Source organism: Scyliorhinus canicula, chromosome 2 (genome assembly GCF_902713615.1).
Source record: "Scyliorhinus canicula chromosome 2, sScyCan1.1, whole genome shotgun sequence".
Classification (NCBI taxonomy): domain Eukaryota; kingdom Metazoa; phylum Chordata; class Chondrichthyes; order Carcharhiniformes; family Scyliorhinidae; genus Scyliorhinus; species Scyliorhinus canicula.
The window spans coordinates 76222123-76250056 of record NC_052147.1 but is presented as its reverse complement, the minus strand read 5'-3'; the positions used below and the strand labels follow the sequence as shown (position 1 = coordinate 76250056).

The window sequence follows — 27934 nt, the reverse complement described above, 5'->3', positions numbered from 1 at the left end:
CCAACATCGCTATGATAAGGAAGTGGATGGTGGGTACGGGATCTATCTGGGAGTGGGTGGAGGCAGCTTCGTGCAGGGGCTCCAGCTTGGCAGCCCTGGTCACGGCTCCTCTACTGCTGCCGCCGTCCAGGTACTCCACCAGCCCGGTAGTGGTGGCGACCCTGCGGATATGGGGCCAGTGGAGGAGGCATGTAGGGGAGACGGGGGCGTCGGTTTGGGCGCCAATCTGCGACAACCATCGGTTTGCCCCCGGGAGTATGGATGGCGGCAGGCGGGAAGGGTGGGCGATATGTTCCTGGAAGGGAGCTTTGCGTGTTTGAGGAGCTTGGAGGAGAAATTCGGGCTGGTAAGGGGAAATGATTTTAGGTACCTACAGTTGCGGTACTTTGTTTGTAGACAGGTCCCATCTTTCCCACGCCTCCCGCCAATGGGGATCCAAGTCAGAATAGTCTCTAAGGGGGAAGAAGGGGAGGGTAGAGTCTCTAATATTTATAAGGTGCTCATGAGGGAGGAAGGGTCCCAGACGGAGGAACTGAAACTTAAATGGGAGGAGAAGCTAGGTGGGGAAATGGAGGACGGGCTGTGGGCAGAGGCCCTGAGTAGGGTAAATGCGACCGGGACATGTGCCAGGCTCGGGCTGATTCAATTTAAGGTCGTTCACTGGGCCCACATGACGGTGGCTCGGATGAGCAAATTCTTTGGGATAGAGGACAAATGCGCTAGGTGCGCGGGAGGACCAGCGAACCATGTTCACATGTTTTGGGCATGCCCTAAGCTTAGGGGGTACTGGGAGGGATTTGCGGGCGTCATGTCCCGGGTGCTAAAAACAAGGGTGACGATGTGTCCAGGGGTGGCAATTTTTGGGGTTTCGGTAGACCCGGGGGTCCAGGGGGAGAAAGAGGCCGATGTTTTGGCCTTTGCTTCCCTGATAGCCCGGCGACGAATATTATTGGCATGGAGGGACTCAAAGCCCCCGAAGACTTGAGTTGTAGCTTGCGGACATGTCGAGTTTCCTTGGTATGGAAAAAATTAAGTTCGCCTTGAGGGGATCTGTACAGTGGTTCGCCCGGAGGTGGCAACCATTTATTGACTTATTTGCGGGAGAGTGAGCGTCAGCAGGGGGAGGGGGGGAGGGGGGTAGAGTAGAGTAGGAGGGATAAAATGGCGGGTAGTACCGGTGGGAGAGGAGCGGGCTTGTGCAGTATGTTACGATTGAAGTATTGAATGTACGTGGATGTTTGCACATTTTTGCCTTTTTTGCTTTCCTTCTGTTAATGTCTGTAACTGTTTACAAAGCCAAAAACTACCTCAATAAAATTGTTTATTAAAAAAAAACTATACAATTAAGATAATAGTTTTGCAACCAATGATATCTATTTAATTTAGTTCCCCAAGATATTACCTCTTCCATAATACTTGATTACTTATTTCTCATGGCTCCCCTTTTTGCACCACAATCCCAAATATACTCATTTTGACTCCAAAATTCAAGTAACATAAACAAAGGTATGGGGCAGAATCTTGTGGTGATTGTTTGTTTTCAGCAGCTGGGGACACTGCTGGGTTTTGATTCCACACATGTCAGCAATATGCACTGTGGTGCAATGTTCTGTGAAGCAGCCTCCTGCTTGGCCTGTCTCAGTGTCCATCATTCAATTAAGGATGGCTCACTGGGTCCTGTGATGCAGCCCCAATCAGAAGGCTTGCAGATTTCAAAGGATGGCAGGCCCACTAGAAGTTAACACTGCTCTGGCAGAAAGGCAAGATTAAATTTCAAAAATGATGCAGCACGGTAGCATTGTGGATAGCACAATCGCTTCACAGCTCCAGGGTCCCAGGTTCGATTCCGGCTTGGGTCACTGTCTGTACGGAGTCTGCACATCCTCCCCGTGTGTGCGTGGGTTTCCTCCGGGTGCTCCAGTTTCCTCCCACAGTCCAAAGATGTGCAAGTTAGGTGGATTGGCCATGATAAATTGCCCTTAGTGTCCAAAATTGCCCTTAGTGTTGGGTGGGGTTACTGGGTTATGGGGATAGGATGGAGGTGTGGGCCTGGGTAGGGAGCTCTTTCAAAAGAGCCGGTGCAGACTCGATGTGCCGAATGGCCTCCTTCTGCACTGTAAATTCTATTAAAGCCTTGTCATAGCAAAGGGAAAATTCTCCTGGGGGGCCACAGGCGTGGTCATTCCTACCTGTAGCCCCATCATTGGGGCATGGAAACTTCACTGCTGGCCATTGGAAGGCTGCCTCCATGGAGTCAACAGAGTCCATGGCAATTTACTATTAATCTCTGTGTATGTGAATTACCTTGTGTAGGGAATTGCTTATTAAACATGTGACTTTATTATCCTTTAAATACAGACATCCGGAACACTTAGTGTGAGAGCTATGTGGAAGTGCCTCACGATAAACCAAGCTTGAACCTAAAAGACTGACTGGGTTGATAATTCCACTGTGACCCTTAATTGTGAAAAACAGGCTGCTCAGACATCTGGCAGAAGCTGTCATTTGGCTCTTCATCGCTCATTAATGGCTTACATTCACTGCCACATGGATAGCCATTGTCATTGTACACTGGCTTTGAGCAAGATCACCTGAAGGTAGGAACACATTAGCCCACTGACCCAGCACCCTGATCTGAATGTTTGTTCCTGGTCCTGCCTTCAAATTTGCTTCAGTGAGCCGAGGAGGATTCCACCAATTATGTCCACATTTTGCTATTCATTGATTGTGATACGTTAGTGTTTACATCAAAACTGGATTAGGGTGGCATGGTGGCTCACTAGTTAGCACTGCTACCTCACAGCCCCAGGGACCCAGCGATCCCAGCCTCTCTTGGGCCTGCTTCCTCTCTGAGCTCCCTCTCCCAACCTCCTGTTTTTTCGCTCTGTCTGTCACCTCTCCCAAGGTGGAGCTGCCCTGCAGAACCCTGGGGTTCCAAGGAATACAATTTAGGAAACCCTAAATTGGATCATATCTGACCTGTACCCCAACTCTATTTGCCTGCTGCCCCATCCCCACATAGTAAATAACCAGCTAATATTAACTCTCACACAAAGAATGATCACTTCGGTAAAGAATTAGAAAGTACGCAGCACTATTCAAACATACCTCTGTATGAATGCAAAGATGTTCTGGAGAGGAAGACGGTAGATTGGGGGTGAAATTTGACCCAGAATGGAAAACAATTAAGCAAAATATCAGCACTTAAGGTGTATGAATACAAGTAGCTGTTCTTTTTTAGTTTATTAATTTATTGTAGATCAGACAGATGTATATTTTCCCCTGGAATCACCTGAAGATCAAGTTGAAAGTGAATTTTATTTTAATTACCAGTTCCACTTGTAACTTGGGAAATAGGGTTTCTTTCACGTGTGAAATAGGAACTGCAAACTTAGGAAATGCTGGTGTCCATAACAGCTTTGTTGCATCTTTGTAAATTTGCATCTGTTCAAACCAAATATAAAATTAATCACATTTCCATGCAAGAAAAACTTCTAAAAACAAGATAATCACTCAAAAATTGTCAACGATGTCAACATGTATCAAAATAGTGAAAATTATTTCTGTCATTTAGTTGGAATTTCAGAAGATCTCACAGTAAAATCAGTTGTTCTGAACACAATGATGTAAATTAAATACTCCTCCACCCTGATCCATAGCTTGTCCAACATCACTCCATTTAACTTCCTCACCAGGTCATTTGCTTTGAGAAAATGTTGTGCCTCCGAGCAGCTCTTGATCTGTCCATTAATATACCTGGTCCCAGTGCTCACTGATATCATAAATGACCCTTTACTCATTAATACCCTAACCCTGTTATTGAAAATACCCTCTTGAAAATTTTGAGGCTCTTCCCTCTGGTCAAGAAGCCCATGTTCGACCTATTAATTCATCAACTACCACACAAAATCTAATCACGTTTTTCTCTCCAAATCTTCAAATACTCCTCATCAGTCATCTTTGCAGAGAGACACTCATGATGACTGAGGAGGAGGGCACAACATATCTTCTGCCCATCAGGCATTTAAGTAGACAGTGGCAGGCCTTCCTTCAAACTAATGATTCTGGGCGATGACATGTTGCCTGCCAAGACCTGCTGGCCAATTAGAGGCCAGCGACTCTTGCACTCACAGAGGAGGCAATGGCTGCTGTTGGAACAGCACCTCTCAGAGTCCCAGGATTACAGAGCTACTCCGGAAACAGGTAAGTGCTGTTGGATATAGCTCTCATACGCTGGATTGAAGGGGAAAGAGCAACAATGGGGATTGGCAGCAAGGGCCGGCGGGTGGCTGTCAGTGGCCACCTCTCTGCCCCATGTCCATGCCCTCAATCATTCCCAGATTAGTGCAGATTGAGGGACATCTCCCTACAGTTTTACCAGTCATGCAGGCTGCATATTGGCAGGCCCATCTGAGCTGGGAAGATTGCATTGGAGACAGGAAGAGGCCATTAAGTGGTTATTAATTTGCCACTGAAGGAATTCAAGTGGAGAGGGGTGGGAGGTCGGCCATGGGGCTTCCCGCCCTGAATATATTTCCACTGGAATTGGGAAGGCATCAAGTATGGTCCTGGCATCAACCAAACAAATTCTCAGATCTTTTGCCCTGCTCACCTCCTTCCTCACTTCCTACAGTGGCACAGAATTTCAGCCTGTCACTTCTCTCACCTTTCCTGACATGGTTAGGCTTTTGAAACGTTTTCTCCACTGGTTACAGGTCCTAATTCTCACCACTGGTCATTTTGAGGGATACCTGCAGCTCTGTTTTCATGGTGATGACAGCAGATCTTTTTCCAATTGGTGGAAAAAAGAAGCTCCATCCTCGCACTTACTGTGGGACGCTGAGGCATTCATGTCAAAGCAGTGGAGTGGAAGAGAAGCTGCTCCATCAGAGGTACCCTGAGAGATGCTCCTCAGTAGCGGTAGATACAGCTCATTAGCCTTCTCAAGGCTCATTTGGCCCTCCTTCCTTTCCTCCCTGAGTTTCCAGGTGCCTTGTTGCCCTTCTTGCCTTGGCTTTGGGTACCTGACACCAGAGGCTTGTCATCAGCCTGGGCTCATGTATCTGGATCCCTTCCAGCACTACTCCAAGTGCCAGAGGCCTGCACTATGTGTCCCTGATAGCTGGTCTTGTAACACACGTGCATGTGCACACACGTAATCACACACACACATAATATGCCTCCCCAAATACTGCAAGTTGTGAAACTCAAACCCATAAATGCTTCCTTCCCACACCCTTCCCCAATTTCCTCTTTCATCAACACTCCTGGTTACCGACTTCAGGTGAGCTGAGCAGTAGCAAGAAAGGTGGCTCTCTCTAGGAACAATAGATTCGACCTTCTAACCCAGCCAAACAGGCCCTAAAAGTGCAAAATGTTCCCCAGCTTAACTCCCATCCACCGCTTAATCAATCAGGATGCTGGCAATCAGGCCGCAAAAACAGCAAGAGCAGTGATGCACGATCAATTGCACAAAGACTCAGATTGGGTACACCTGTGGCTTTATTGCAGTCAGATGTGTGGCCTCCTAATGCAGCTGGCGAAATGGCAGATCAATGGAGGACACACATATTTATACAGCTCCTAGTGGGCGGAGCCAGCCAGCAGGGGCTACCGGCGAACCTGTAGTACAGGTCCTACCTTACATCCCCTAATACAGGTGTACACAGTGGTTCATCACATTCACCCCCTGTTAAAAATGAGTCCGGCAGGGGTGGTGTGGAACTATATACAATGTTACGAATTATGTACAGTGTCTTATAATATGAGTGGGGAAGGAAAAAAATGTCCATTTTGACGGTCCGATGCCCGTCAGAGGTTCAGTCGATCCGGTGCTTTGATGATTCGCTGAGAGTGATGTTACGGTGGCGGTGCTGGCGTCACCGATGTCGGTGCTGGCGGTGCTGGTGCTGGCCAGTAGTCGGATGACCCCGGGAGCATGCCAAAATCTTCTTCGTCCTCTTGCGTGGGCAGGGGAAGGAGGGATGGACCTGGTGGGGTTAATGTTGGTAGCACCGGGGGAGGGGAGGGTGGAACATGGGTGTGGAAGTGTGTTTGGCTGGAACCTGATGGTGCCAAGTTCCTGAGGGAGACAGTATCTTGGCAGCCATCGGGGAACTCCATGTAGGCATACTGGCGGTTGGCGTGGAGCAAGTGTACCCTGTCCACCAAGGGGTCTGCCTTGTGGAGTCGGACGTGCCTATGTAGAAGGACCGGTCCTGGAGCTGCGAGCCAAGTCGGGAGCGACACCCCGGATGTGGACTTCCTGGGGAAGCTAAAAACACGTTCATGGGGTATGTTATTTGTGGTGGTGCACAGTAGTGACCGGATGGAGTGTAGTGCATCAGGGAGGACCTCCTGCCAGCGAGAGGCTGGGAGGTTCCTGGACCATAGGGCCAGCTGGACGGCCCTCCAAACCGTCCCGGTCTCCCTCTCTACCTGCCCATTTCCCCAGGGGTTGTACCTGGTCGTCCTGCTGGAGGCGATACCCCTGCTGAGCAGGAACTGACACAGATCATCACTCATGAATGAGGATTCCCTGTCACTGTGGATGTAAACGGGGAAACTGAACAGAGCGAAGATTGTGTTGAGGGCCTTGATGACGGTGGCAGACGTCATATCGAGGCATGGTATGGCGAAGAGGAATCTGGAGTACTCATTGACCACACTGAGAATATACGTGTTGTGATCGGTGGAGGGGAGGGGCCCTTTGAAATCCATGCTGAGGCGTGCAAAGAGGCAGGAAGCTTTCACCAGGCACGCAAGGTCCGGCCGGTAGAAGTGTGGCTTGCACTCCTCACTGACCTGGCAGTCTCTGGTGATTGTCCGTACTTCCACGACGGAGTAGGGCAGGTTGTGAGCCTTGACGAGGTGCTACAGTCGTCTGACCCCCGGGTGACAAAGGCTGTCGTGCAGGGCCCGGAGTTGGTCTACTTGTGCGCTGGCACATGTACCGTGGGAGAGGGCGTCTGGGGGCTCGTTGAGTTTGCCGGGGTGGAGAGCTCGATTCTCCACTGCAAGATTTTATCATTTTTGATCTTGCCCCACTGTGTGTTGTCAAACATGAAGGCTACCGACTGTTGGTCAGTGAGGAGAGTGAATCTCCTGCAGGCCAGGTAATGCCTCCAATGCCGCACAGCTTCAACGATGGCTTGGGCCTCTTTTTCGACGGATGAGTGCCGAATTTCAGAGGCATGAAGGGTGCGGGAAAAGAACGCCACGGGTCTGCCTGCCTGATTTAGAGTAGCGGCAAGGGCACATCTGAAGCGTCGCTTTCTACTTGAAAGGGCAGTGTCTACTGCATGCATCCCAGCCTTGGCTATGTCTGCTCTAATACGGGCGAAGGCATGTTGTGCCTCGGTCGCGAGGGGAAATTGAGTGGACTGTATGAGTGGGCGGACCTTGTCCGCATAGTTTGGGACCCACTGGGCGTAGTACGAAAAGAACCCCAGGCAGCGTTTGAGGGTCTTGGGGCAGTGGGGGAGGGGAGCTCCATGAGGGGGCGCATGTGGTCGGGATTGGGCCCCAGAAGTCCGTTTTGGATTGCATAGCCGAGGGTGGCTAAGCGGGTCATGCTGAACACACACTTCTCTTTATTATACGTAAGGTTGAGAAGAGTGGCGGCGTGGAGGAATTTATTGAGGTTGGCATCGTGGTCCTGCTGATCATGGCCGCAGATGGTGACATTACGGAAACGTGGCCCGCAAACCATACCGGTCGACCATTCGGTCCATCTCCCTTTGGAAGACCAAGACCCCATTAGTGACGCCGAAGGGAACCCTAAGAAAGTGATAGAGCCGAACGTCCGCCTCGAAGGCAGTGTATGGATGGTCTGATTTACGGATGGAGTGCTGGTGGTAGGCGGATTTCAGGTCAATTGTTGAGAAGACCCGGTACTGCGCAATCTGATTGACCATATCAGATATGCGTGGGAGGGGGTACGTGTGAGCTGCGTGTACCGATTGATGGTCTGGCTGCAGTCCACAACCATTCTGAGTTTCTCTCCCATTTTTACTACTGCCATTTGGGCTCTCCAGGGGCTATTGCTGGCCTCGATGATACCCTCCCGAAGCAGCCACTGGACCTCGGACCTGATGAAGGCTTTGTCCTGGGCGCTGTACCGTCTGCTCCTGGTGGCAACGGGTTTGCAATCCGAAGTTAGATTCGCAAAGAGGGAGGGGGGGGTCAACCTTGAGGGTCGCGAGGCCGCAAACGGTGAGTGGAGGTAGGGGCCCACCGAATCTGAGGGTGAGGCTCTGGAGATTTCACTGGAAATTCAGGCACAGTAATAGTGCAGCGCAGAGGTTGGGGAGGACGTAGAGACGGAAACCGCTGAATTCTACTCCCTGGACAGAGAGAGTGACCGTACAGAATCTTCGGATCGCGACAGACTGAGATCCGGAGGCCAGGGAGATCCGTTGATTTTGGGTGGACCGCGAGGGAAGAACGCCTTACCGTATCCGGGTGTATGAAGCTTTCGGTGCTCCCGGAGTCCAGCAGGCAAGAGATCGCGTGGCCGTTGATTTTCACCTTTGTCGACACGGTGGCCAGGTTGTGTGGACGCGACTGGTCCAGCGTCATCGAGGCGAGCTGCGGGTGGTTGTCAGAGGTTTCAGATGGAGAGTGTTGGTGACCCAGATCGTGGGATATAGTTGGCGTTCCAGCCCCGTGGGGAAGACAAAATGGCGGCGCCCATGGGGCGCACATTGCGGGGGTGGGACAAGATGGCAGTGCCCAAGGGACACACGGTGGTGGCGCTGGGCAAGATGGCGGCGCCATAGGCTGCACGTGGACTGAGGTGGAGGGGATGGCGGCGCACACTGGCCGCACGTGGCCCCGGGAGGAGAAGATGGTGGCGCCCATTGTGCGTTTGGCAGGGGGAGGGGGCGATAGCGCCTACTGCGCGGGCCTGGCACACTGCTGCAAAGTGGCCTTTTTTGCTACAGGACTTGCATGTGGCGGCGCGGGCCGGGCAGCATTGGCAGGGCTGCTTCTGTTGACTGCAGAAGTAGCAGCGGGGACCCCCGGGGTGCGCAGATTGGCATGCGGTGCAGGCATATTGGCTAGGCAGGCCCCAGCTGGGGGGGTCATTTGCAGGGTCCAGGAGGAGTAGGACGGGTGGGCCGCGCGGCGAGGGGGTAGGCCTGGACATTACAAGCATCATGGAGAGCGCTATAGTTTTTGTCTCCGCTAGATCGAGTGTGGCCCCTTCCAGCAGTCGTTGTCGGATGGGGTCAGACGCAACCCCCGTTAGGAACGCATCGCGCATGAGGAGATTAGAATGTTCGGTGGCTTTAATGGCCTGACAGTCACAGTCCCAGACAAGTGGGATTAGGGCCCGCCAGAAGTCTTCGATGGACTCACCAGGGAGTTGAGAGCGAGTGCCAAGAACATGCCTGGCGAAGATTGTGTTCGCTTTCTGCGCATAGTTTTCTTTTAGGAGTGCCATCGCTTCCGCGTAACTGGGGGCATCCTGGATCAACGGGAACACGCTGGAGCTCAACCTGGAATACAAGACCTGTACCTTCTGAGCCTCCGTCGGCGTGGGGGTCACAGCGTTGATGTAAGCCTCGAAACAAGCTAGCCAGTGATTAAAGTCCTTTCTGGCGTCGGGCGAGTGCGGATCCAGCTGCAGGCGATCTGGTTTGATTCTGATATCCATTTCGTTGAAAATCTGACTGCAATAAATTGATGCACGATCAATTGCACAAAGACTCAGATTGGGTACAATGGTGGCTTTATTGCAGTCAGATGTGTGGCCTCCTACTGCAGCTGGCGAAATGGCAGATCAATGGAGGACACGCAGATTTATATAGCTCCTAGTGGGCGGAGCCAGCCAGCAGGGGCTACCGGCGAACCTGTAGTACAGGTACTACGTTACATCCCCTAATACAGGTGTACACAGTGGTTCACCACAAGCAAGGAGAGGAAAACCTCGACCCCTGAATCTCAGTGATGTTACAAGATTGAAGTGTCCTGAAAAGTCCAAATGATTTGCAAAAACCTCAGAAGAAAGCAATGACAACGTTAGTAAACCTCAAGTATAAGCCCGCACCAAACTCTAACTAACTTGGCCTGCCTTTTTGCTCCCGCCCTTGGATGATAAAAATGGTTTGGCCGTCTGCTGGTGTTTCCCAAGCACCAACCTAAAAATCGCACGGCCAACATTGGTATTAAAGTAATTAAAATTGCGTTCTTAACTGTCGGCAGATGCACATCCAACTCACACCCGTCTACTGAATATCGCATGACTGCACAACGACATTGGGATGCACGCCTGACATCTTATAATGCAATTTCGCGCGCACTTCTGGGTCGGGTGTGGAACTTTGGATGTTAAATTTTGCCCCTGTGAAACTTTGATCCCATAATATTTAATCATTTATCATACTTTCAGTTTATGAACAAAATAGTCATCTACAGCAGAAGTTATGGAATAGTCAAAGCCTGTAATTTAATGTGACAATATTTTTTCATGATAATAGAACAAGGATTGTTAAATTAATTGCTTACTGATTCTCCAATGAGCATTATTCTAGGTCTCTCCACATAATATTCTGCAATTCTTTGCCATTCCAACAGAAATTCAGATGAAAGTGGTGGTAAGGCTCTGACACCACCCTGTACATTTTCCTGAGTCACTTCTGATGTAGGAATTCCTTCATTAATGAGCCTGGAATTTAAAAAACATTCATAGTTCTAACTTAAAAAAGAAACAAGAGTGTGAAGTCATGTAGCACCACAGACTACACAAATACCTACTTTGTTAAATGCAAGAGGGGAAGGAAAAATTGCATTAATGCAATTCCTCTGTTGTGACTTTGCTATTGCAGTTCGATAGATTAATGCAGGCTGTATTTGCACCAAAGTTTAGTGAATTTGAAATTTAGGCTCTACAAAGCTGGGGTGGGATTCTCTGACCCCCCCCCACCGCCAGGTTGGAGAATCACCGGGGGGCGGCGTGAGTCCCGCCCCCGCCGGCTGCCGAATTCTCTGGCGCCAAGGATTTGGCAGGGGTGGGAATCGCGCCGCATCAGTCGGTGGCCGCTGCGACGATTCTCCGGCCCGTGCTGGGCCAAGTGGCCACCCGTTTACGGCCGGTTCCACCGGCATAAATTACAACAGGTACTTGCCGGCGGGACCTGGCTCCGCGGGCGTCCTCCTGTGTCCTCGGGGGGGGGAAAGAAGGGGGGGAAGAAGGGGGGAAAGAAAAGAAGGGGGGAGAAAGAGGGGGGAGAAAGAGGGGGAGAAAGGGGGGGAAAGAAGGGGAAGAAAAGAAGGGGGAAAGGGGTGGAAGGGGGGAAAGAAAAGAAGGGGGAGAAAAAAGGGGGGAAAGAAAGGGGGGGAAGAAAGGGGGGGAAAGAAGGGGGGAAAGAAAAGAAGGGGGGAAAGAAAAGAAGGGGGAAAGAAAAGAAGGGGGGAAAGGAGGGGGAAAAGAAGGGGGGAAAGAAAAGAAGGGGAGAAAGAAAAGTAGGGGGGAAAGAAAAGAAGGGGGGAAAGAAGGGGGGGAAGAAGGGGGGAAGAAGGGGGAGAAGGGGGAAGAAAAGAAGGGGGGAAGAAGGGGGGAAGAAAAGAGGGGGGAGAAAGAGGGGGAGAAAGAGGGGGGAGAAGGGGGAAGAAAAGAAGGGGGGAAGAAGGGGGGAAGAAAAGAGGGGGGAGAAAGAGGGGGAGAAAGAGGGGGGATAAAGGGGGGAAAGAAGGGGAAGAAAAGAAGGGTGGAAGGGGGGAAAGAAAAGAAGGGGGAGAAAAGAGGGGGGAAAGAAAGGGGGGAGAAAAGAGGGGAAAGAAAGGGGGGAAGAAGGGGGGAAGAAGAAGGGGGGGAAGGGGGAGAAGAAGAAGGGGGGAGAAGGGGGGGGCGCAGGGGAATCTGGTCCCGGGAGATGCCCCCACGGTGGCCTGGCCCGCGATCAGAGCCCACTGATCCGTGGGCGAGCCTGTGCTTTGGGGGCACTCTATTCCTCCGCGTTGGCTGCTGTAACAGTCCGCGATGGCCGACGCGGAGACGAAACCCCCTGCGCATGTGCTGGGATGACGCCAGCACACGCTGGTGCTCCCACACATGTGCCAACTCGCGTTGGCTGGCGGAGGCCCTTTGGCAGCGGTTGGCGTGGCACCAGGCCCTTCCACGCCGACCGGCGCAGCGCAAACCACTCCGCACCTTCGGGGGGGCCCGATGCCGTTGGTGGCCATGGTTCACACCGTCACTCCGGCACGGCAGGGCCTCAAAACAGATTGGGGCGCAATCATTAAAGGGCAACCTGACCAGTGCTGCAGTCTAAAAGCCCCCAGCCAACATCACAGAGGTCTTGGCGGCTGTTCCTGCTGCCACACCACCCTTAGCTAACACGTGGTGAATTCCAACCCCACTTGACTGGAATCGAAACAGAGGTGAAATTAGATTTTATTTAAAATACCCAAGGTCCTTCGTTGAGTCCAATAAATTGCAGTCACTGGATTTGTAACTTTAAAACACAAGTCACTTTTTATTATGTACAATATTATAATTAAACAAACAGAAAATGTAACTGATTATCTACTACCCCTTTCCTAACTCTCTTCCCCCCCCCCCCCCCCCCCCCCCCCCCCCCCCAACACCTCCTAATTCGCCCCACTCTCTATATATACACACACACACAGGAAAACAATACAGAAGGGAAAGGATGATGGAAAGGGGAAAGAAAATATTCGTAAAAATGAAAGGATAAGGATCTCTGATGCACTGGGATGACTTCCAGTCACTTTCTTTCTGAACTTCAGGCTTTTGTTTTGGTATTTCTTCCTTTTAGACTTGAGATGGTTTTCTCTGACAAGGTTGTCTACTTTATCTGCAGACTCAGCATCATTTCAGGTTCACCGCAAAGGATATACCATAATCTTTGATCCCATTCGCCCTAAGTGCTATATCTAGCCGCCTCTTGAATATATTCAATGTTTTAGCATCAAGTACTTCCTGTGGTAATGAATTCCACAGGCTCACCACTCTTTGGGTGAAGAAATGTCTCCTCATCTCTGTCCGAAATGGTTTACCCTGAATCCTCAGACTATGACGCCTGGTTCTGGACACACACATCATTGTGAACATCTTCCCTGCATCTACCCTGTCTAGTCCTGTTAGAATTTTATAAGTCTCTATGAGATCCCCCTCATTCTTCTGAACTCCAGCAAGAACAATTCTAACCTAGTCAATCTCTCCTCATATGACAGTCCCGCCATCCCTGGAATCAGTCTGGTAAACCTTCGCTGCACTCCCTCGAGAGCAAAAACATCCTTCCTCAGAAAAGTAGACCAAAACTGCACACAATATTCTAGGTGTGGCCTCACCAACGCCCTGTATAATTGCAACAACACATCCCTGTTCCGGTACTCAAAACCTCTCGCAATGAAGGCCAGCATACCATTAGTCTTCTTTACCACCTGCTGCACCTGCATGCTTACCTTCAGCGACTGATGCACAAGGACACACAGGTCCCGCTGCACACTCCCCTCTCCCAATTTACAACCATTCAGGTAGTAATCTGCCTTCTTAATAATAATTATTATAATAGCTTATTATCACAAGTAGGCTTCAATGAAGTTACTGTGAAAAGTCCCTAGTCACCACAATCCGGCGCCTGTTTGGGGTTGGCCGGTACGGGAATTCAACCTGCGCTGCTGGCCTCGTTCTGCACTACAAGCCAGTTGTTTAGCCCACTGTGCTAAACCAGCCCCTAATTCTTGTTTTTGCATCCACATAACCTCACACTTATCCAAATTATACTGCATCTGCCATTGATTTGTCCACTCACCCAACCTCCAGATCATGCTGTAGGATCTCTGCATCCTCGTCACAGTTCACCCTCCCACCCAACTTGGTACCATGTGCAAGCTTTGTGATGTTACATTTTGTTCCCTCATCCAAATCGTTAATATATATTGCGAATAGCTGGGGTCCCAGCACCGATCCCTGTGACACCCCACAAGTTACTGCCTGCCAATTTGAAAAGGGCCCATTAATTCCCACTCTTTGTTTCCTCTCTGCCAGCCAGTTTTCTATCACCTCAATACACTTCCCCCAATCCCATGAGTTTTAATCTTGTACAATAATCTCTTATGCGGAACAACCAACATTGGTGCTCACCCTCATCTTTGTGCCATCTCACACCCATCTCTCCCGTTCTCTTATCTCCACACAATCCACTCTCACACTCACAACTCTCTGCTTTATCTCCTTGCAGAAGAGAGCACAGAACTCCAGAAAGGAGCCGAAAACCAGAGGACGGTTCTCCTACAACAATTTCCTTGACAACCGATGGCTTTATGCCCACCTTCTCCACCAGCAAGGAAAGCCTATTTCAAGAGCCTGCATATATCAACCATGAGCTGCTGCAAAAGCCTGAGCCTCCTGAGGTGTTGCTACTCACATATTTCAAGAGGTCTGATCCTCTAGCAATAAACGTTTTCAGGCTCTCGCCTCCAGGGACTGGATCTCTGTGCCTATCTTTTTGTCCTGTGAAGCACTGTATGCCTGAGGAGAAGATAACAGCTGCTGTTGGTGTTGTTCCTGCTGCTCCTGGACTGTTGGCTCTCTTGTTCCTCATCAGATACCCAAGTCAGGGCACCCCAAACTGCTTCTATATTGCACTGAAGGCTGTCAGCAGGGAAGTGCACACTGAGGTGAGTGGAGTCCAAGGTGGGTGAAATTAGTTCCAAAAAGTTTGAAGTAATTTGTCAAGCAGTGAAAACATAATCACAAAAGAGATGCTGTGAACGCCAGTCTCTGCTAGGCAGGGCTGCAGCAATTTATTTCCATTCATTAAAGTTGGTAGTTTCACTGAACAAGCACATCCCACTGTGCTGGAGCAGGTTACAGCAATAGGGAATAGCGAGACCAAGGAGGAATTGAAACAAGGATGGTCATTTTAAATTTGAGGCACTGCTTAACCAAGAGCCAATGTGGGTCAGTGATTTATTGCTAGAGGATCAGCCCTCTTGAAATATGTGAGTAGCAGCACCACAGGAGGCTTAGGCTTTTGCAGCAGCTCATGGTTGATATATGCAGGCTCCTGAAATAGGATGTCCTTGCAGGTGGAGAAGGTGGGCATACAGTCATCGGTTGTCAAGGAAATTGTCGTAGGAGAACCGTCCTCTGGTTTTCTGCTCCTTTCTGGAGTTCTGTGCTCTCTTCTCTTGTAAGGAGATAAAGCAGAGAGGGCTTAGTGCCAATAAAGACGTGGGGAAGAGTTTGAGATGACCTCACGTTTATGGAAGGTAGAACATGGGAGGCCAGTCAGGAGAGTGTTTGAATAGTAACAAAGGCATGGCAAAGGAATCCAACAGCATTTGAGTTGATGCATGGACAGAAGAGGTAAAGTCATGGGGGTTGAAATCACCATAATGATGGAACAGACATTGGCCGGTAGCTCATCTGAAGGTCAAATATGACACCAAGGTTGCAAACGGTCTCAGACACTTGAAAGCCATTAGCTATGGAATGGAACTTGGAGTAGTGGCCACAAACAATGGCTTCAGCCTCCCAATATTTAGTTGAAGAGAATTTCGGCTCATCCAGATCTGGATCTCAAATAAAAAAGGAACAAATCTACTACAGCAACCTTAACTTGTATGTATATTAATTGCATCAATACAACAGTTCAATTAAACGTCTATAAAACTATAGTACATAATACAAATATGCATTAACAATGCCATCTGATACAACTTTGTGTTTGTCATGAATATCTCTTTGTCTCAGCAGCGTCAGCCACTCCCTTAATTGGTCAAAGCATCATGCACTATATGACATTGTAACGCTGAGGTCTAACAATCACGGTGTACTGATCGAGATATTTATGTCGATACAGCATATAATTCTTCACTCTCCCTAAAGATTTCCAAAAGGTCTTCAATAAAGTACCATTTAATACATTAATGACTAAAATCAGAGCATTTGTGTACTATTCACAAGATGCATGACACACTTGAGGTGGAATTTTCCCAAAAAATGCCAAAATCATTTCTGGCAAGAAAATCGGAGCAATTCCGTCGGCAAGGCGACGCGATCCAGATCGTGACCTTGAGCCACTTAGTAAAATGTTTTTTTCCCCCGAAGTGAAACATGTCATGCCTGTCCTGGGAGTCAGTGAGCACTGCAACCAACGGGGTGCTGCACTTAAACTGTTCCACAGCACTTACCCTCATTCAAGCCAGGAGATGGCCACTTGCAGACCAGCTCCAAGACTCTTGGAGGGGGCCCTGACAAGGCTGCTAGATGCAGTGCAGGAGGGATGGACAACTACCCATGTGTTGGCAGGAGGCTCCCGAGCGACACGACAAATCCCGCTTGGGAAGCAGTGGCAGCAGGATGGGATTCAATGTCAAAAAAAGATGACATGACCTCCTAAGAACTGCAAGGGCGAGTATCCCTTGTCTCTCTTGGCATTCAGCCATTCCATCAACACCGATTGTCACTGTTAACCCACTCTGCCACCTCACAGATTTTCAGCACCCGACTTCCCAACATTAGTCTCAAACGCCCCCAGCAGTACCCTTTCTGCCTAGGCACAATGCCCATAATTGGCAGTTGTCCACAACCTCCAACCCACCAGGTGACTTGCTCAAAGTGTAACCTTTGGTTTCCTGCAGGAGAAGAAGGATAAGATGGGCAGGAGCATGCCTGAGCTGCGCTTTTCAAATCCTTCCAAGGAAAAGGCCCTGCAGCTCGCAGGACCTGGATTGCACCAACAGTGAGGTTAGCCTGTGGCAGAGAAGTGAGGTGGCACTGCATCTTCATCCAGATGACCTGTCTCAAGTAAGTTAATAAGTGCCCAAACCATTTACTGAAACCATGTCCCTTGTCCTGCAGGAACATTAGCCGATGAGCCCAAGCCTCCCATGAGCAGTGCCACCACCCTGCCCCCTCCCCCATCTCCCGCCCCACAATCTTCTATAGAACCTGGGAGGAGATCTCCGAAGAGGACACTGACAATGCGTCACAGCTAACTCCCGCACCATCCGTCTCCGCAGAGACACCACTTCAGTGGGAAAACGTAGCAGACAGGCTTCAGGGTCACTATATGGTGAGCACCACGTTGCCTCTGGTGCACATCAGGTGGAGAATGGAACGTCCCAGGGGGTGGGCAGTTGGAGGTCTGCTGGATCCAGGACTCAGCTGTCCTCCAGCCAGGTGCTATGCCTCTGTACATGTTCCCTCCTCAACTGCTAGAGATTCAAAGGCAGAGGAGGGAATTCCAGGCAGGGTTGTCAGCAACATTCCTGTGACTGCAAGGACGATTGGTGGAGTCCCAAAGCCGTCAGTCGTTGGAGATGTTGCATGCATTGCGAGATACCGAAGCCAACACTATTATGTGGCGACCATAGTAGAAAGCGAGGAGCAAGGCATCAGAGCCATGAGTGCCAGAGTCCAAGGCATGGCTCAGTCTCTGAGGACCATTGCTGAGGGCCTCAAGACCATGGTCCGGAAACAGAGGTCCATTGCTGAGGACTTTGACACCATGGTGCAGGCAATGTTAGGCTTCCAAGACTGGCAGCGGCAGGGAACTGAGGTTTCTACAGCTTGCTGCAGCTGCTCCTTCATCCCATGGAGTCACCCAGGGGCCGATGAGCACCCCGAGGGAGGAGGAAACGCTGGAACACATCTGGGGGCTTTCCACCAGGGAAATTTAGATGTAGGTGAGCACTTTGGTGATAGTGATCACAATTCGGTTATGTTTACTTTAGCAATGGGCAGGGATAGGTATATACCACAAGGCAAGAATTATAGCTGGGGGAAAGGCAATTATGATGCTATTCGGCAAGATTTAGGATGTATAGGATGGGGAAGGAAACTGCAGGGGATGGGTACAATCGAAATGTGGAGCTTTTTCAAGGAACAGCTACTGCGTGTCCTTGATAAGTATGTACCTGTCAGGCAGGGAGGAAGTTGTCGAGCAAGGGAACCGTGGTTTACTAAGGAAGTTGAGGCACTTGTCAAGAGGAAGAAGAAGGCTTATGTTAGGATGAGACATGAAGGCTCAGTTGGGGCAATTGAGAGTTACAAGTTAGCCAGGAAGGACCTAAAGGGAGAGTTAAGAAGAGCGAGGAGAGAACACGAAAAGTCGTTGGCGGATAGGATCAAGGAAAACCCTAAGGCTTTCTATAGGTATATCAGGAACAAAAGAATGACTAGAGTAAGATTAGGGCCAATCAAGGATAGTAGTGGAAAGTTGTGTGTGGAATCAGAGGAGATAGGGGAAGCGTTAAATGGATATTTCTCGTCAGTGTTTACACTGGAGAAAGACAATGTTGTCGAGGAGAATACTCAGGTTCAGTCGACCAGACTAGATGGAATTGAGGTTCACAAGGAGGAGGTGTTAGCAATTTTGGAAAGTGTAAAAATAGATAAGTCCCCTGGGCCAGATGGGATTTACCCGAGGATTCTTTGGGAAGCCAGGGAGGAGATTGCAGAGCCTTTGTCCTTGATCTTTATGTCGTCTTTGTCGACAGGAATAGTGCCGGAAGACTGGAGGATAGCAAATGTTGTCCCCTTGTTCAAGAAGGTGAGTAGAGACAACCCTGGTAATTATAGACCTGTGAGCCTTACTTCGGTCGTGGGTAAAATGTTGGAAAAGGTTATAAGAGATAGGGTTTATAATCATCTTGAAAAGAACAAGTTGATTAGCGATACTCAACACGGTTTTGTGAAGGGTAGGTGATGCCTCACAAACCTTATTGAGTTTTTTGAGAAGGTGACCGAACAGGTGGATGAGGGTAAAACGGTTGATGTGGTGTATATGGATTTCAGTAAGGCGTTTGATAAGGTTCCCCACGGTAGGCTATTGCAGAAAATAAGGAAGTATGGGATTGAAAGCGATTTAGCAGTTTGGATCAGTAATTGGCTAGCTGAAAGAAGACAGAGAGTGGTGGTTGATAGCAAATGTTCATCCTGGAGTTCAGTTACTAGTGGTGTACCGCAAGGATCTGTTTTGGGGCCTCTGCTGTTTGTCATTTTTATAAATGACCTGGAAGAGGGTGTAGAAGGATGGGTTAGTAAATTTGCAGATGACACGAAGGTCGGTGGAGTTGTGGATAGTGCTGAAGGATGTTATAGGATACAGAGGGACATAGATAAGCTGCAGAGCTGGGCTGAGAGGTGGCAGATGGAGTTTAATGCGGAAAAGTGTGAGGTGGTTCACTTTGGAAGGAGTAACAGGAATGCAGAGTACTGGGCTAATGGCAAGATTCTTGGTAGTGTAGATGAACAGAGAGATCTCGGCATCCAGGTACATAAATCCCTGAAAGTTGCCACCCAGGTTAATAGGGCTGTTAAGAAGGCATATGGTGTGCTAGCCTTTATCAGTAGGGGGATTGAATTTCGGAGCCACGAGGTCATGCTGCAGCTGTACAAAACTCTGATGCGGCCGCACCTGGAGTACTGCGTGCAGTTCTGGTCACCACATTATAGGTAGGATGTGGAAGCTTTGGAAAGGGTTCAGAGGAGATTTACTAGGATGTTGCCTGGTATGGAGGGAAGGTCTTCAGAGGAAAGGCTCAGGGACTTGAGGTTGTTTTCGTTAGAGAGGAGAAGGCTGACAGGTGACTTAATAGAGACATATAAGATAGTCAGAGGGTTAGATAGGGTGGACAGTGAGAGTCTCTTTCCTCGGATGGTGATGACCAACACGTGGGGACATAGCTTTAAATTGAGGGGTGGTAGATATAAGACAGATGTCAGAGGCAGTTTCTTTACTCAGAGAGTAGTAGGGGTGTGGAACGCCCTGCCCGCAACAGTAGTAGACTCGCCAACTTTAAGGGCATTTAAGTGGTCACTGGATAGACATATGGACGAAACTTTATCATCTACACCCTCCCTGCCAGTGACAACGGGAGCATATCCCACCTTCTGAAGTCCCCCTTCATCTGCTCCACTAAACAAGCCAAATTCAGCTTGTGTAGCTGTTCCCACTCCCACGCCACCTGAATATCCAAATGTCGAAAGCTACCTCTCACCACTTTAAACGGTACCTCCCTCATCCCCACTCTTGTCCCCTTGCTTGAATCACAAAGACCTCGCTCTTTCCCATATTCAAGTTGTTCCCCGAAAACCAGCCGAATTCTCCTAGGATCCCCATAATCTCACCAATTCACCCAGCAGATCAGAAATATACAAAAGTACGTTGTCGGCGGGTAGCGAGATCCTGGGCGGGATTCTCCGATGGCGAGTCAGAGTGTCCACGCCGTCGTGAATGTCGTCGCGTTTCACAATGGCGCGAACTGGTCACCGGCAGCATCGATTCAGGCCCCGAAAATGGCCCAGCAGCGCGGCCGCGAGAAACGCGGTGGGCGTGGCGCCAGAGCTGCGCCGTCCTTGCATGATGCCCGGATGACGCCGCGCCACATCATTTAATGTGCGCGATTCGCGCACAAGCCCCGACAGATAGAGATGGCTAAGCCCTGCCGTGCCGCTCCCAGGTTCCGGGACAATGACCTGGAGGCATTGCTGGACGCAGTTGAAGAGCGCAGGGCAATCCTGTGCCCAAGACGTGGCCACCGGTACCCGGCACAGTCAAGCGCAGCTGGCGTGAAGTGGGCATCGCCGTCAGTGCTGTGGGGCACACCCCCCCGCTCTGGAGACCAGTACCGCAAGAGACTCCACAACCTCAGAGTTCCCCCGGGCCACACCCCACCCCTCCCTCCCCCATCACCACATGTCGCGTGCCCCTCCCCCGCCCACGCAGGAGGGGGGGCACCACGTTGCACCCGACCCACATGGGATCCATACCCCCTTGCGAGCTGCCATGGCATGGTGCCCAGTGCCCCCCCCCCCCCCCCCCCCCCGGTCATAATGTTGCCAACATCTGCGCATCTTGCTGCTGACCGCCTAACTCTGATGCTTCTCCCCCCACCGCAGGACAAGACAGCCCACAACCATCGTGAGCGTGTAAGAACCGCAGGCGGATCACCTGTGCTGCACCTCCTCACCGTCTATGAGCAGAGGGCTCTGGACCTCGCTGTAGTTGCTGCCACCTGTGAGGTAATGCCATGCCAGATTGGAGGTGCAGTACCAAGTGAGACTCCCCTGCCTGGCTACACTCCCTCAGCCCCTCATCTCCCCCACCCGCCCTCACACTGCACCCCCTCACACTGCCCCATCACCCCCTAACCCCCCCCTCACACTCCACCCCATAACCCTCCCTCACTCTCCACCCCCTCACACTGCCTCCTCCACCCCCTCACAACCGACTCCGTGTGGCTAACGAAACATGCTTTATTGTGTATTCCAGAGCCAGCAGCCGAACATCCCTGAACGGCTCAGAGAAGCCCCCGACGTCCAGGTCCAAGTTAATCTGCCCACAGGGACGCAAGCCAGGGAGGGGAAGGAAGATGGACAGGAGGGCCCTCTTCCGAGGCTGAGGCACAGGAAGCGGACACACAGAGGACCAACAGAAACGACACTGACGAACACAGGATGGTCAGTCAGGACACTGACAGCCATGTGATGGACGAAGAGAGGACGGAGAGCCAGGACAGTGACGGACAGAGGATGGGGACTCTGGACAGTGACGCACAGAGGACGGCCAGACAGATGTTGGAACGGACAAGGCACCTCACATGGGCCGGGGAAAACATCCATCGGTCCAAGGCTCGACCCAGGAGACCCCAGACCTGGAGTCCGATGAGGACATGGACCTTGCGTCACTGCTGTCATCCACACCCTCCACCATCGCAGATACACTCACCTCGGTTGGGCACATTAGTGATGAGGCTTCTGGGATACTGACTGGTGCGCACCACACAGCAGAGCCGGTACAGCAGGTGGAGGTAGGAGCAGCCGAGAGGCTGGACAGTCGGAGAGCAGGCCAGGCACAGCACCCAGCTGCCGCCCAGACGGTTACCAGGTTCCTGGACTTACCAGACCCACTCATAGACCCGATGCATTTGGAAACCCAGAGAGTAGACAACGGGATGATGGCCTTCTTCCAGCATCTGCAGACACAATTGGAGGAGTCCATCCGCGTCCAGGAGCAGGGAGTGGTGCCGGTCATGGCTGCCACCCAGGCTGACACCGCACGGGTGGCGTCCGCGGTGGAGGCAATGGGGGCAACGGTTTCGGCCATAGGTCAGGTTCTGAAAGGCATGGGGCTTCATGTGCATGCATCACCCGTGGCCCACGACAGGGCTGCCCTCTCACAGGCAGCCATGTCCCAGAGCCAACTGGACATTGCCACCGCGCTCCGGGGTCTGGCCGAGTCTTCTCAGCAGGCCGTGGCCCAGTCTAAGCAGGCCATCGCTAACAGCATTGGCGGCCTTGCGCACGTGCTGGATGGCGTCGCACAAACCCCGCGGGAGGTTGCACAGTCCCTGACAGGGATGGCGTACTCCCTGAGCTCCATCACTGTGAACGTTCTGACCCTGGTCGATGCCACAGCGGCAGGTGTCGGTGGTGCCATGGCGCTTGTCTCCGCTCGCACCACCGTCCCATAGTGAGGCCCGGGGGCCACCGGGCCCCCCGAGGGAGGAGGTGGTTCTGGGGTCCGTCCTGGTGACTCCAGCAAGGGAGGTCTGGGAACACTTGGACACCCCCCATTCCGTCCCCGGTGCATCTGGTGGGTAGCGGGCAGAATAGTGTGGCACCACGCCATATAGCACACCTGCCGAGCAGCCTGGCCCCAGGAAATGCGCGCTGATGCGGAGCCACATCGCAGGGCAGGTGTCTCAGCAGTCCACCTCCATTCCTGCTGTACCATCTGTGGAAATACCAAGGCGTAGTTGTAAGGCAAAGAAGTTAGACACGTAGTAAGTTGGCACGGGTGCAGGGCACAGCTTAGTTATGGGGCTAGGGCACTTGTATGTGAATGTCACGATTAAAGTCACTGTTACACCAAACCTAGATGCCACTGTGCTATGTCCGGTGCCTGAGGGGTCGGGAAGGGGACCGAGTGGCGCTAGGGTCGAAATTTGGTACAACAGTGAGGCCAGGTGTTTGTTGTCCCCGCACCCCCCCCCCCCCCCCCAACACCCCGTCATCCTCGGCACACCAATGTCAGCTACCCCACATGGCCATGTGACGCATACAGGGTGTGACGAATGATATCTGTACCTTTACCTTTAATATGATGGCCCCTTTAAGACCGGGCTTGGAACCCTGGGGGACTCCGCCTCTGGCTCGGCCCTGAGGAAACTGTATATAAGGTTACGCTTAGTGGGCAGCGTGCTGTGAGCACACTTCTCGGCAGCTGTCCGGTTCTCTGGTAATTAAAGCCTTTGAATTACCAATCTTCTCTCCTGTGTCGTAATTGAGGGTATCTCAATTTAATTACCAGACTATATCAAGATGGACAGTGCTCTAAAGCCGGAGAAGCTCAACCTAGACGCTCGGTCGCCAGAGGCCCCAGAAATTTTTTAATATTGGCTCCGGTGTTTTGAGGCCTATCTGAATTCTTCCGAGACTGACGTCGACGGCCCTCGCAAGCTGAGCTTACTACATGCCCGGGTGGGCCACCGACTCTCCTCCGTGATTGAGAACGCTACAACGTACGAAACTGCGGTCGAAATACTAAAGAAGCATTTCGTAAAGCCGATAAATGAGGTACACGCCAGACATTTGCTCTCGACCTGCCGCCAGCGATCCGGGGAAACGCTAGACGAATACGTGGAGAGACTCACTGCGCTCGCTTGGAACTGCAATCATAAAGAAGTGACGTCAGAAGTCCACATGAACTTACATATTCGTGATGCCTTTGTGTCCGGTATCAGATCCACGTACATCCGGCAGCGGCACCTAGAAGACAGGGCAAAGGACCTCCAAGGCACGGTAACGCTCACCTCTTCTCTGGAAACAGCCCACCATAACGTCCGCACGTGCTCTGCGGACCTTACGAACCCCTCTCGATCCCCTCCAGACTCGGCGACGCTACAGGCCTGCGCCGCATGGCAACCCGCTCACACCGGGGGCTCTCCATGCTATTTCTGTGGGCAAGGCCAGCACCCACGTTAGCGTTGTCCAGCCCGCTCCACTATCTGCAAGGACTGCGGGAAGAAGGGGCACTTTGCAAAGGTCTGCCTGGCTGGGTCCAAAGGCCAGAAACTAAAACCTCACTAGGCCTAGAAATCGAACTCCCGGCCTCACAGGCCCCGCAACGCGGCCGCGCGACGGCCAGACACGCCTACTTCTGACGCGTCATCGGCCTCGTGCGAGTTATGGGGGCGGCTGATGCACCATCAATTGGACTCGAGTCGTAGAGAAGTTCCAAACAACAGGCTTTAATACGCTAGATGTAAGCCCGTCAGTGGTCGTACAGAGAAAGGCCGACTGCCAGCCAACATGGGCTCTTATACCCCGCCTTGTCGGCGGAGCTACCAACCTCTCAGCCAATCGGCGAGGAGTCACGTGACCAGCCACAACCAATTGGCAGAGAGGCACATGACTTGCCTGGGCCAATGGGGAGCGAGGCTGCTGTACCAATGGCAGCCTGGTTCTCCGGTAATATGATCTCTCTAGCCAGACTACCACAGCGGCAATCTTGGCGGTGGCCATCTTCGAATCCCGACACGTGCGACCGACGGCGGTGGGCATTTTGTGACTCCCGGCGGCCATTTTGTGAGTCCGACTGAACCGAGGACTCTGACTACCCGCGACTAGGAGCGATCCGCTCGATCAATCTCGGCCAAAGCACCTGCGGAACTCAATGATGCGGGTCCAAATCAACGGCCATGACACCCCCTGCCTATTTGACTCAGGGAGCACGGAGAGCTTTATTCATCCGGACACGGTAAGACGCTGCTCCCTGCACACCCAACCCGCCTCCCAAACTATCGCCCTCGCTTCAGGGTCCCATTCGGTCCAAATAACGGGATATTGTGTCGCGGACCTCGCTATTCAAGGCGCCGAATACACTAGTTTTAAACTTTACATCCTCCCTCACCTCTGCGCCCCCCTGCTGCTCAGTCTGGACTTTCAGTGCAGCCACCGAAGCCTGACACTGAAGTTCGGCGGACCCCTGCCCCGCTCACGGTATGTAGCCTGGCAACACTCAAAGTTACACCACCCGCCCTCTTCGTGAACCTCACTCCCGACTGTAAGCCCGTCGCCACCAGGAGTCGGCGGTACAGTACCCAAGACATGACTTTTATCAAGTCAGACGTTCAGCGACTACTAATAGAGGGGGTCATAGAGGCCAGCAACAGTCTTTGGAGGGTGCAAGTATTGGTAGTCTGCTCCAGGGAAAAGCAACTTACGGTGGTGGACTATAGTCAGACCATAAACCGCTTTACTCAACTCGATGACTTCCCCGCATAGCAGAAATGGTGAACCAAATCGCCCAGTATCGGGTATTCTCCACGGTTGATCTAAAATCTGCCTATCATCAACTCCCTATCCGCACAGAGGACCGCCCCTACACAGCCTTCGAAGCAGCCGGTCGACTGTTTCACTTCCTCAGGGTCCCTTTTGGTGTCACAAACGTTTTCCAAAGGGCAATGGATCAAATGGTGGACCAGTACGGCTTACGGGCTACATACCCGTACTTGGACAATGTCACCATCTGCGGCCATGACCAGCAGGACCACGATGCAAACCTGAGGAAGTTCCTCGAGACCGCCCGGGCCCTCAATCTCACATATAACAAAGAGAAATGCGTGTTCCACACAACCCGACTAGCCATCCTCGGCTATGTCGTGGAAAACGGGGTCCTCTGCCCAGACCCCGACCGCATGCGCCCCCTTAAGGAACTCCCCCTCCCCCGTAGCCTCAAGGCACTCAAACGGTGCTTGGGGCTCTTTTCCTATTACGCCCAGTGGGTCCCCAGGTATGCGGACAGAGCCCGACCACTCATTAAGACCACGGTTTTTCCTCTGACGGCTGAGGCCCAGTCGGCTTTCAGCCGTATCAAGGCCGACATCATCAAGGCCGCCATGCACGCGGTGGACGAAACCATTCCTTTCCAGGTAGAAAGCGACGCTATAGAAGTCGCCCTGGCTGCTACCCTCAACCAGGGAGGCAGACCAGTAGCGTTCTTCTCCCGAACCCTCACCGCCTCGGAAATTCGGCACTCTGCAGTCGAGAAGGAGGCACAAGCCATAGTGGAGGCCGTGCGGCACTGGAGGCACTACCTAGCTGGTAGGAGGTTCACCCTCGTCACCGACCAACGGTCGGTCGCCTTTATAAGAACATAAGAACTAGGAGCAGGAGTAGGCCATCTGGCCCCTCGAGCCTGCTCCGCCATTCAATTAGATCATGGCTGATCTTTTGTGGACTCAGCTCCACTTTCCGGCCCGAACACCATAACCCTTAATCCCTTTATTCTTCAAAAAACTATCTATCTTTACCTTAAAAACATGTAATGAAGGAGCCTCAACTGCTTCATTGGGCAAGGAATTCCATAGATTCACAAACCTTTGGGTGAAGAAGTTCCACCTAAACTCAGTCCTAAATCTACTTCCCCTTATTTTGAGGCTATGTCCCCTAGTTCTGCTGTCACCCGCCAGTGGAAACAACCTGCCCGCATCTATCCTATCTATTCCCTTCATAATTTTAAATGTTTCTATAAGATCCCCCCTCATCCTTCTAAATTCCAACGAGTACAGCCCCAGTCTACTCAACCTCTCCTCATAATCCAACCCCTTCAGCTCTGGGATTAACCTAGTGAATCTCCTCTGCACACCCTCCAGCGCCAGTACGTCCTTTCTCAAGTAAGGAGACCAAAACTGAACACAATACTCCAGGTGTGGCCGCACTAACACCTTATACAATTGCAACATAACCTCCCTAGTCTTAAACTCCATCCCTCTAGCAATGAAGGACAAAATTCCATTTGCCTTCTTAATCACCTGTTGCACTTGTAAACCAACCTTCTGTGACTCATGCACTAGCACACCCAAGTCTCTCTGAACAGCGGCATGCTTTAATATTTTATCGTTTAAATAATAATCCCGTTTGCTGTTATTCCTACCAAAATGGATAACCTCACATTTGTCAACATTGTATTCCATCTGCCAGACCCTAGTCCATTCACTTAACCTATCCAAATCCCTCTGCAGACTTCCAGTATCCTCTGCACTTTTCGCTTTACCACTCATCTTAGTGTCATCTGCAAACTTGGACACATTGCCCTTGGTCCCCAACTCCAAATCATCTATGTAAATTGTGAACAATTGTGGGCCCAACACGGATCCCTGAGGGACACCACTAGCTACTGATTGCCAACCAGAGAAACACCCATTTATCCCAACTCTTTGCTTTCTATTGTTCGATAACGCACAACGGAGCAAAATAAAGAATGATAAAATTCTGAGGTGGAGGATAGAGCACTCCACCTATACGTACGATATTACATATCGTCCGGGGAAGCTATGATGCCCTGTCCAAGGGCACGTGCGCTAACGCGCAAAAAGACCGCCTGAGAGCCATCCACGATGACCTCTGCCACCCGGGGGTCACCCGGCTTGCCCTTTTCATCAAGTCCCGCAACCCACTTTACTCCACCGAGGAGGTCAAGGCCATGACCAAGGCATGCCTGATCTGCGCGGAGTGCAAACCGCACTTCTATCGACCAGACAAGGCCCGCCTTATAAAGGCCTCTGGACCCTTTGAGCGACTAAGCGTGGACTTCAAAGGGCCCCCCCCCCGTCCACCAACCGCAACATCTATTTCCTCACCGTTATCGATGAGTTCTCCCGCTTCCCTTTTGCTGTCCCCTGTCCCGATATGACCTTGACCTCCGTAATCAAGGCACTGCACAGCATCTTCACACTGTTTGGTTCCCCCACTTATATCCACAGCGACCGGGGTACATCGTTCCTGAGCGATGAGCTGCGTCGATATCTGCTCAGCAAGGGCATCGCCTCGAGCAGAATGATTAGCTGTAACCCGCGGGGAAACGGCAGGTGGAGAGGAAGAACGCGACATGTCAGTCAAGAAGTCTCCCAATCGCCTGCTGGCAGGAGGTCCTACCCGATGCCC

The 27934-nt window shown here is 51.5% G+C and overlaps 1 protein-coding gene across 1 annotated transcript in view; it reads right to left on the bottom strand.

Annotated features, from left to right (window-relative positions):
* ttc6 (tetratricopeptide repeat domain 6) overlaps positions 1 to 27934 on the bottom strand; it is a 564332-nt gene that overhangs the window by 339472 nt on the left and 196926 nt on the right. Inside the window, exons 6-7 of the mRNA XM_038780915.1 lie at positions 10513 to 10672; positions 3331 to 3444 (exon numbers count right to left, since the gene is read on the bottom strand). Of these exons, the coding sequence (XP_038636843.1) occupies positions 3331 to 3444; positions 10513 to 10672 (274 nt within the window). The remainder of the gene's footprint in view (positions 1 to 3330; positions 3445 to 10512; positions 10673 to 27934) is intronic.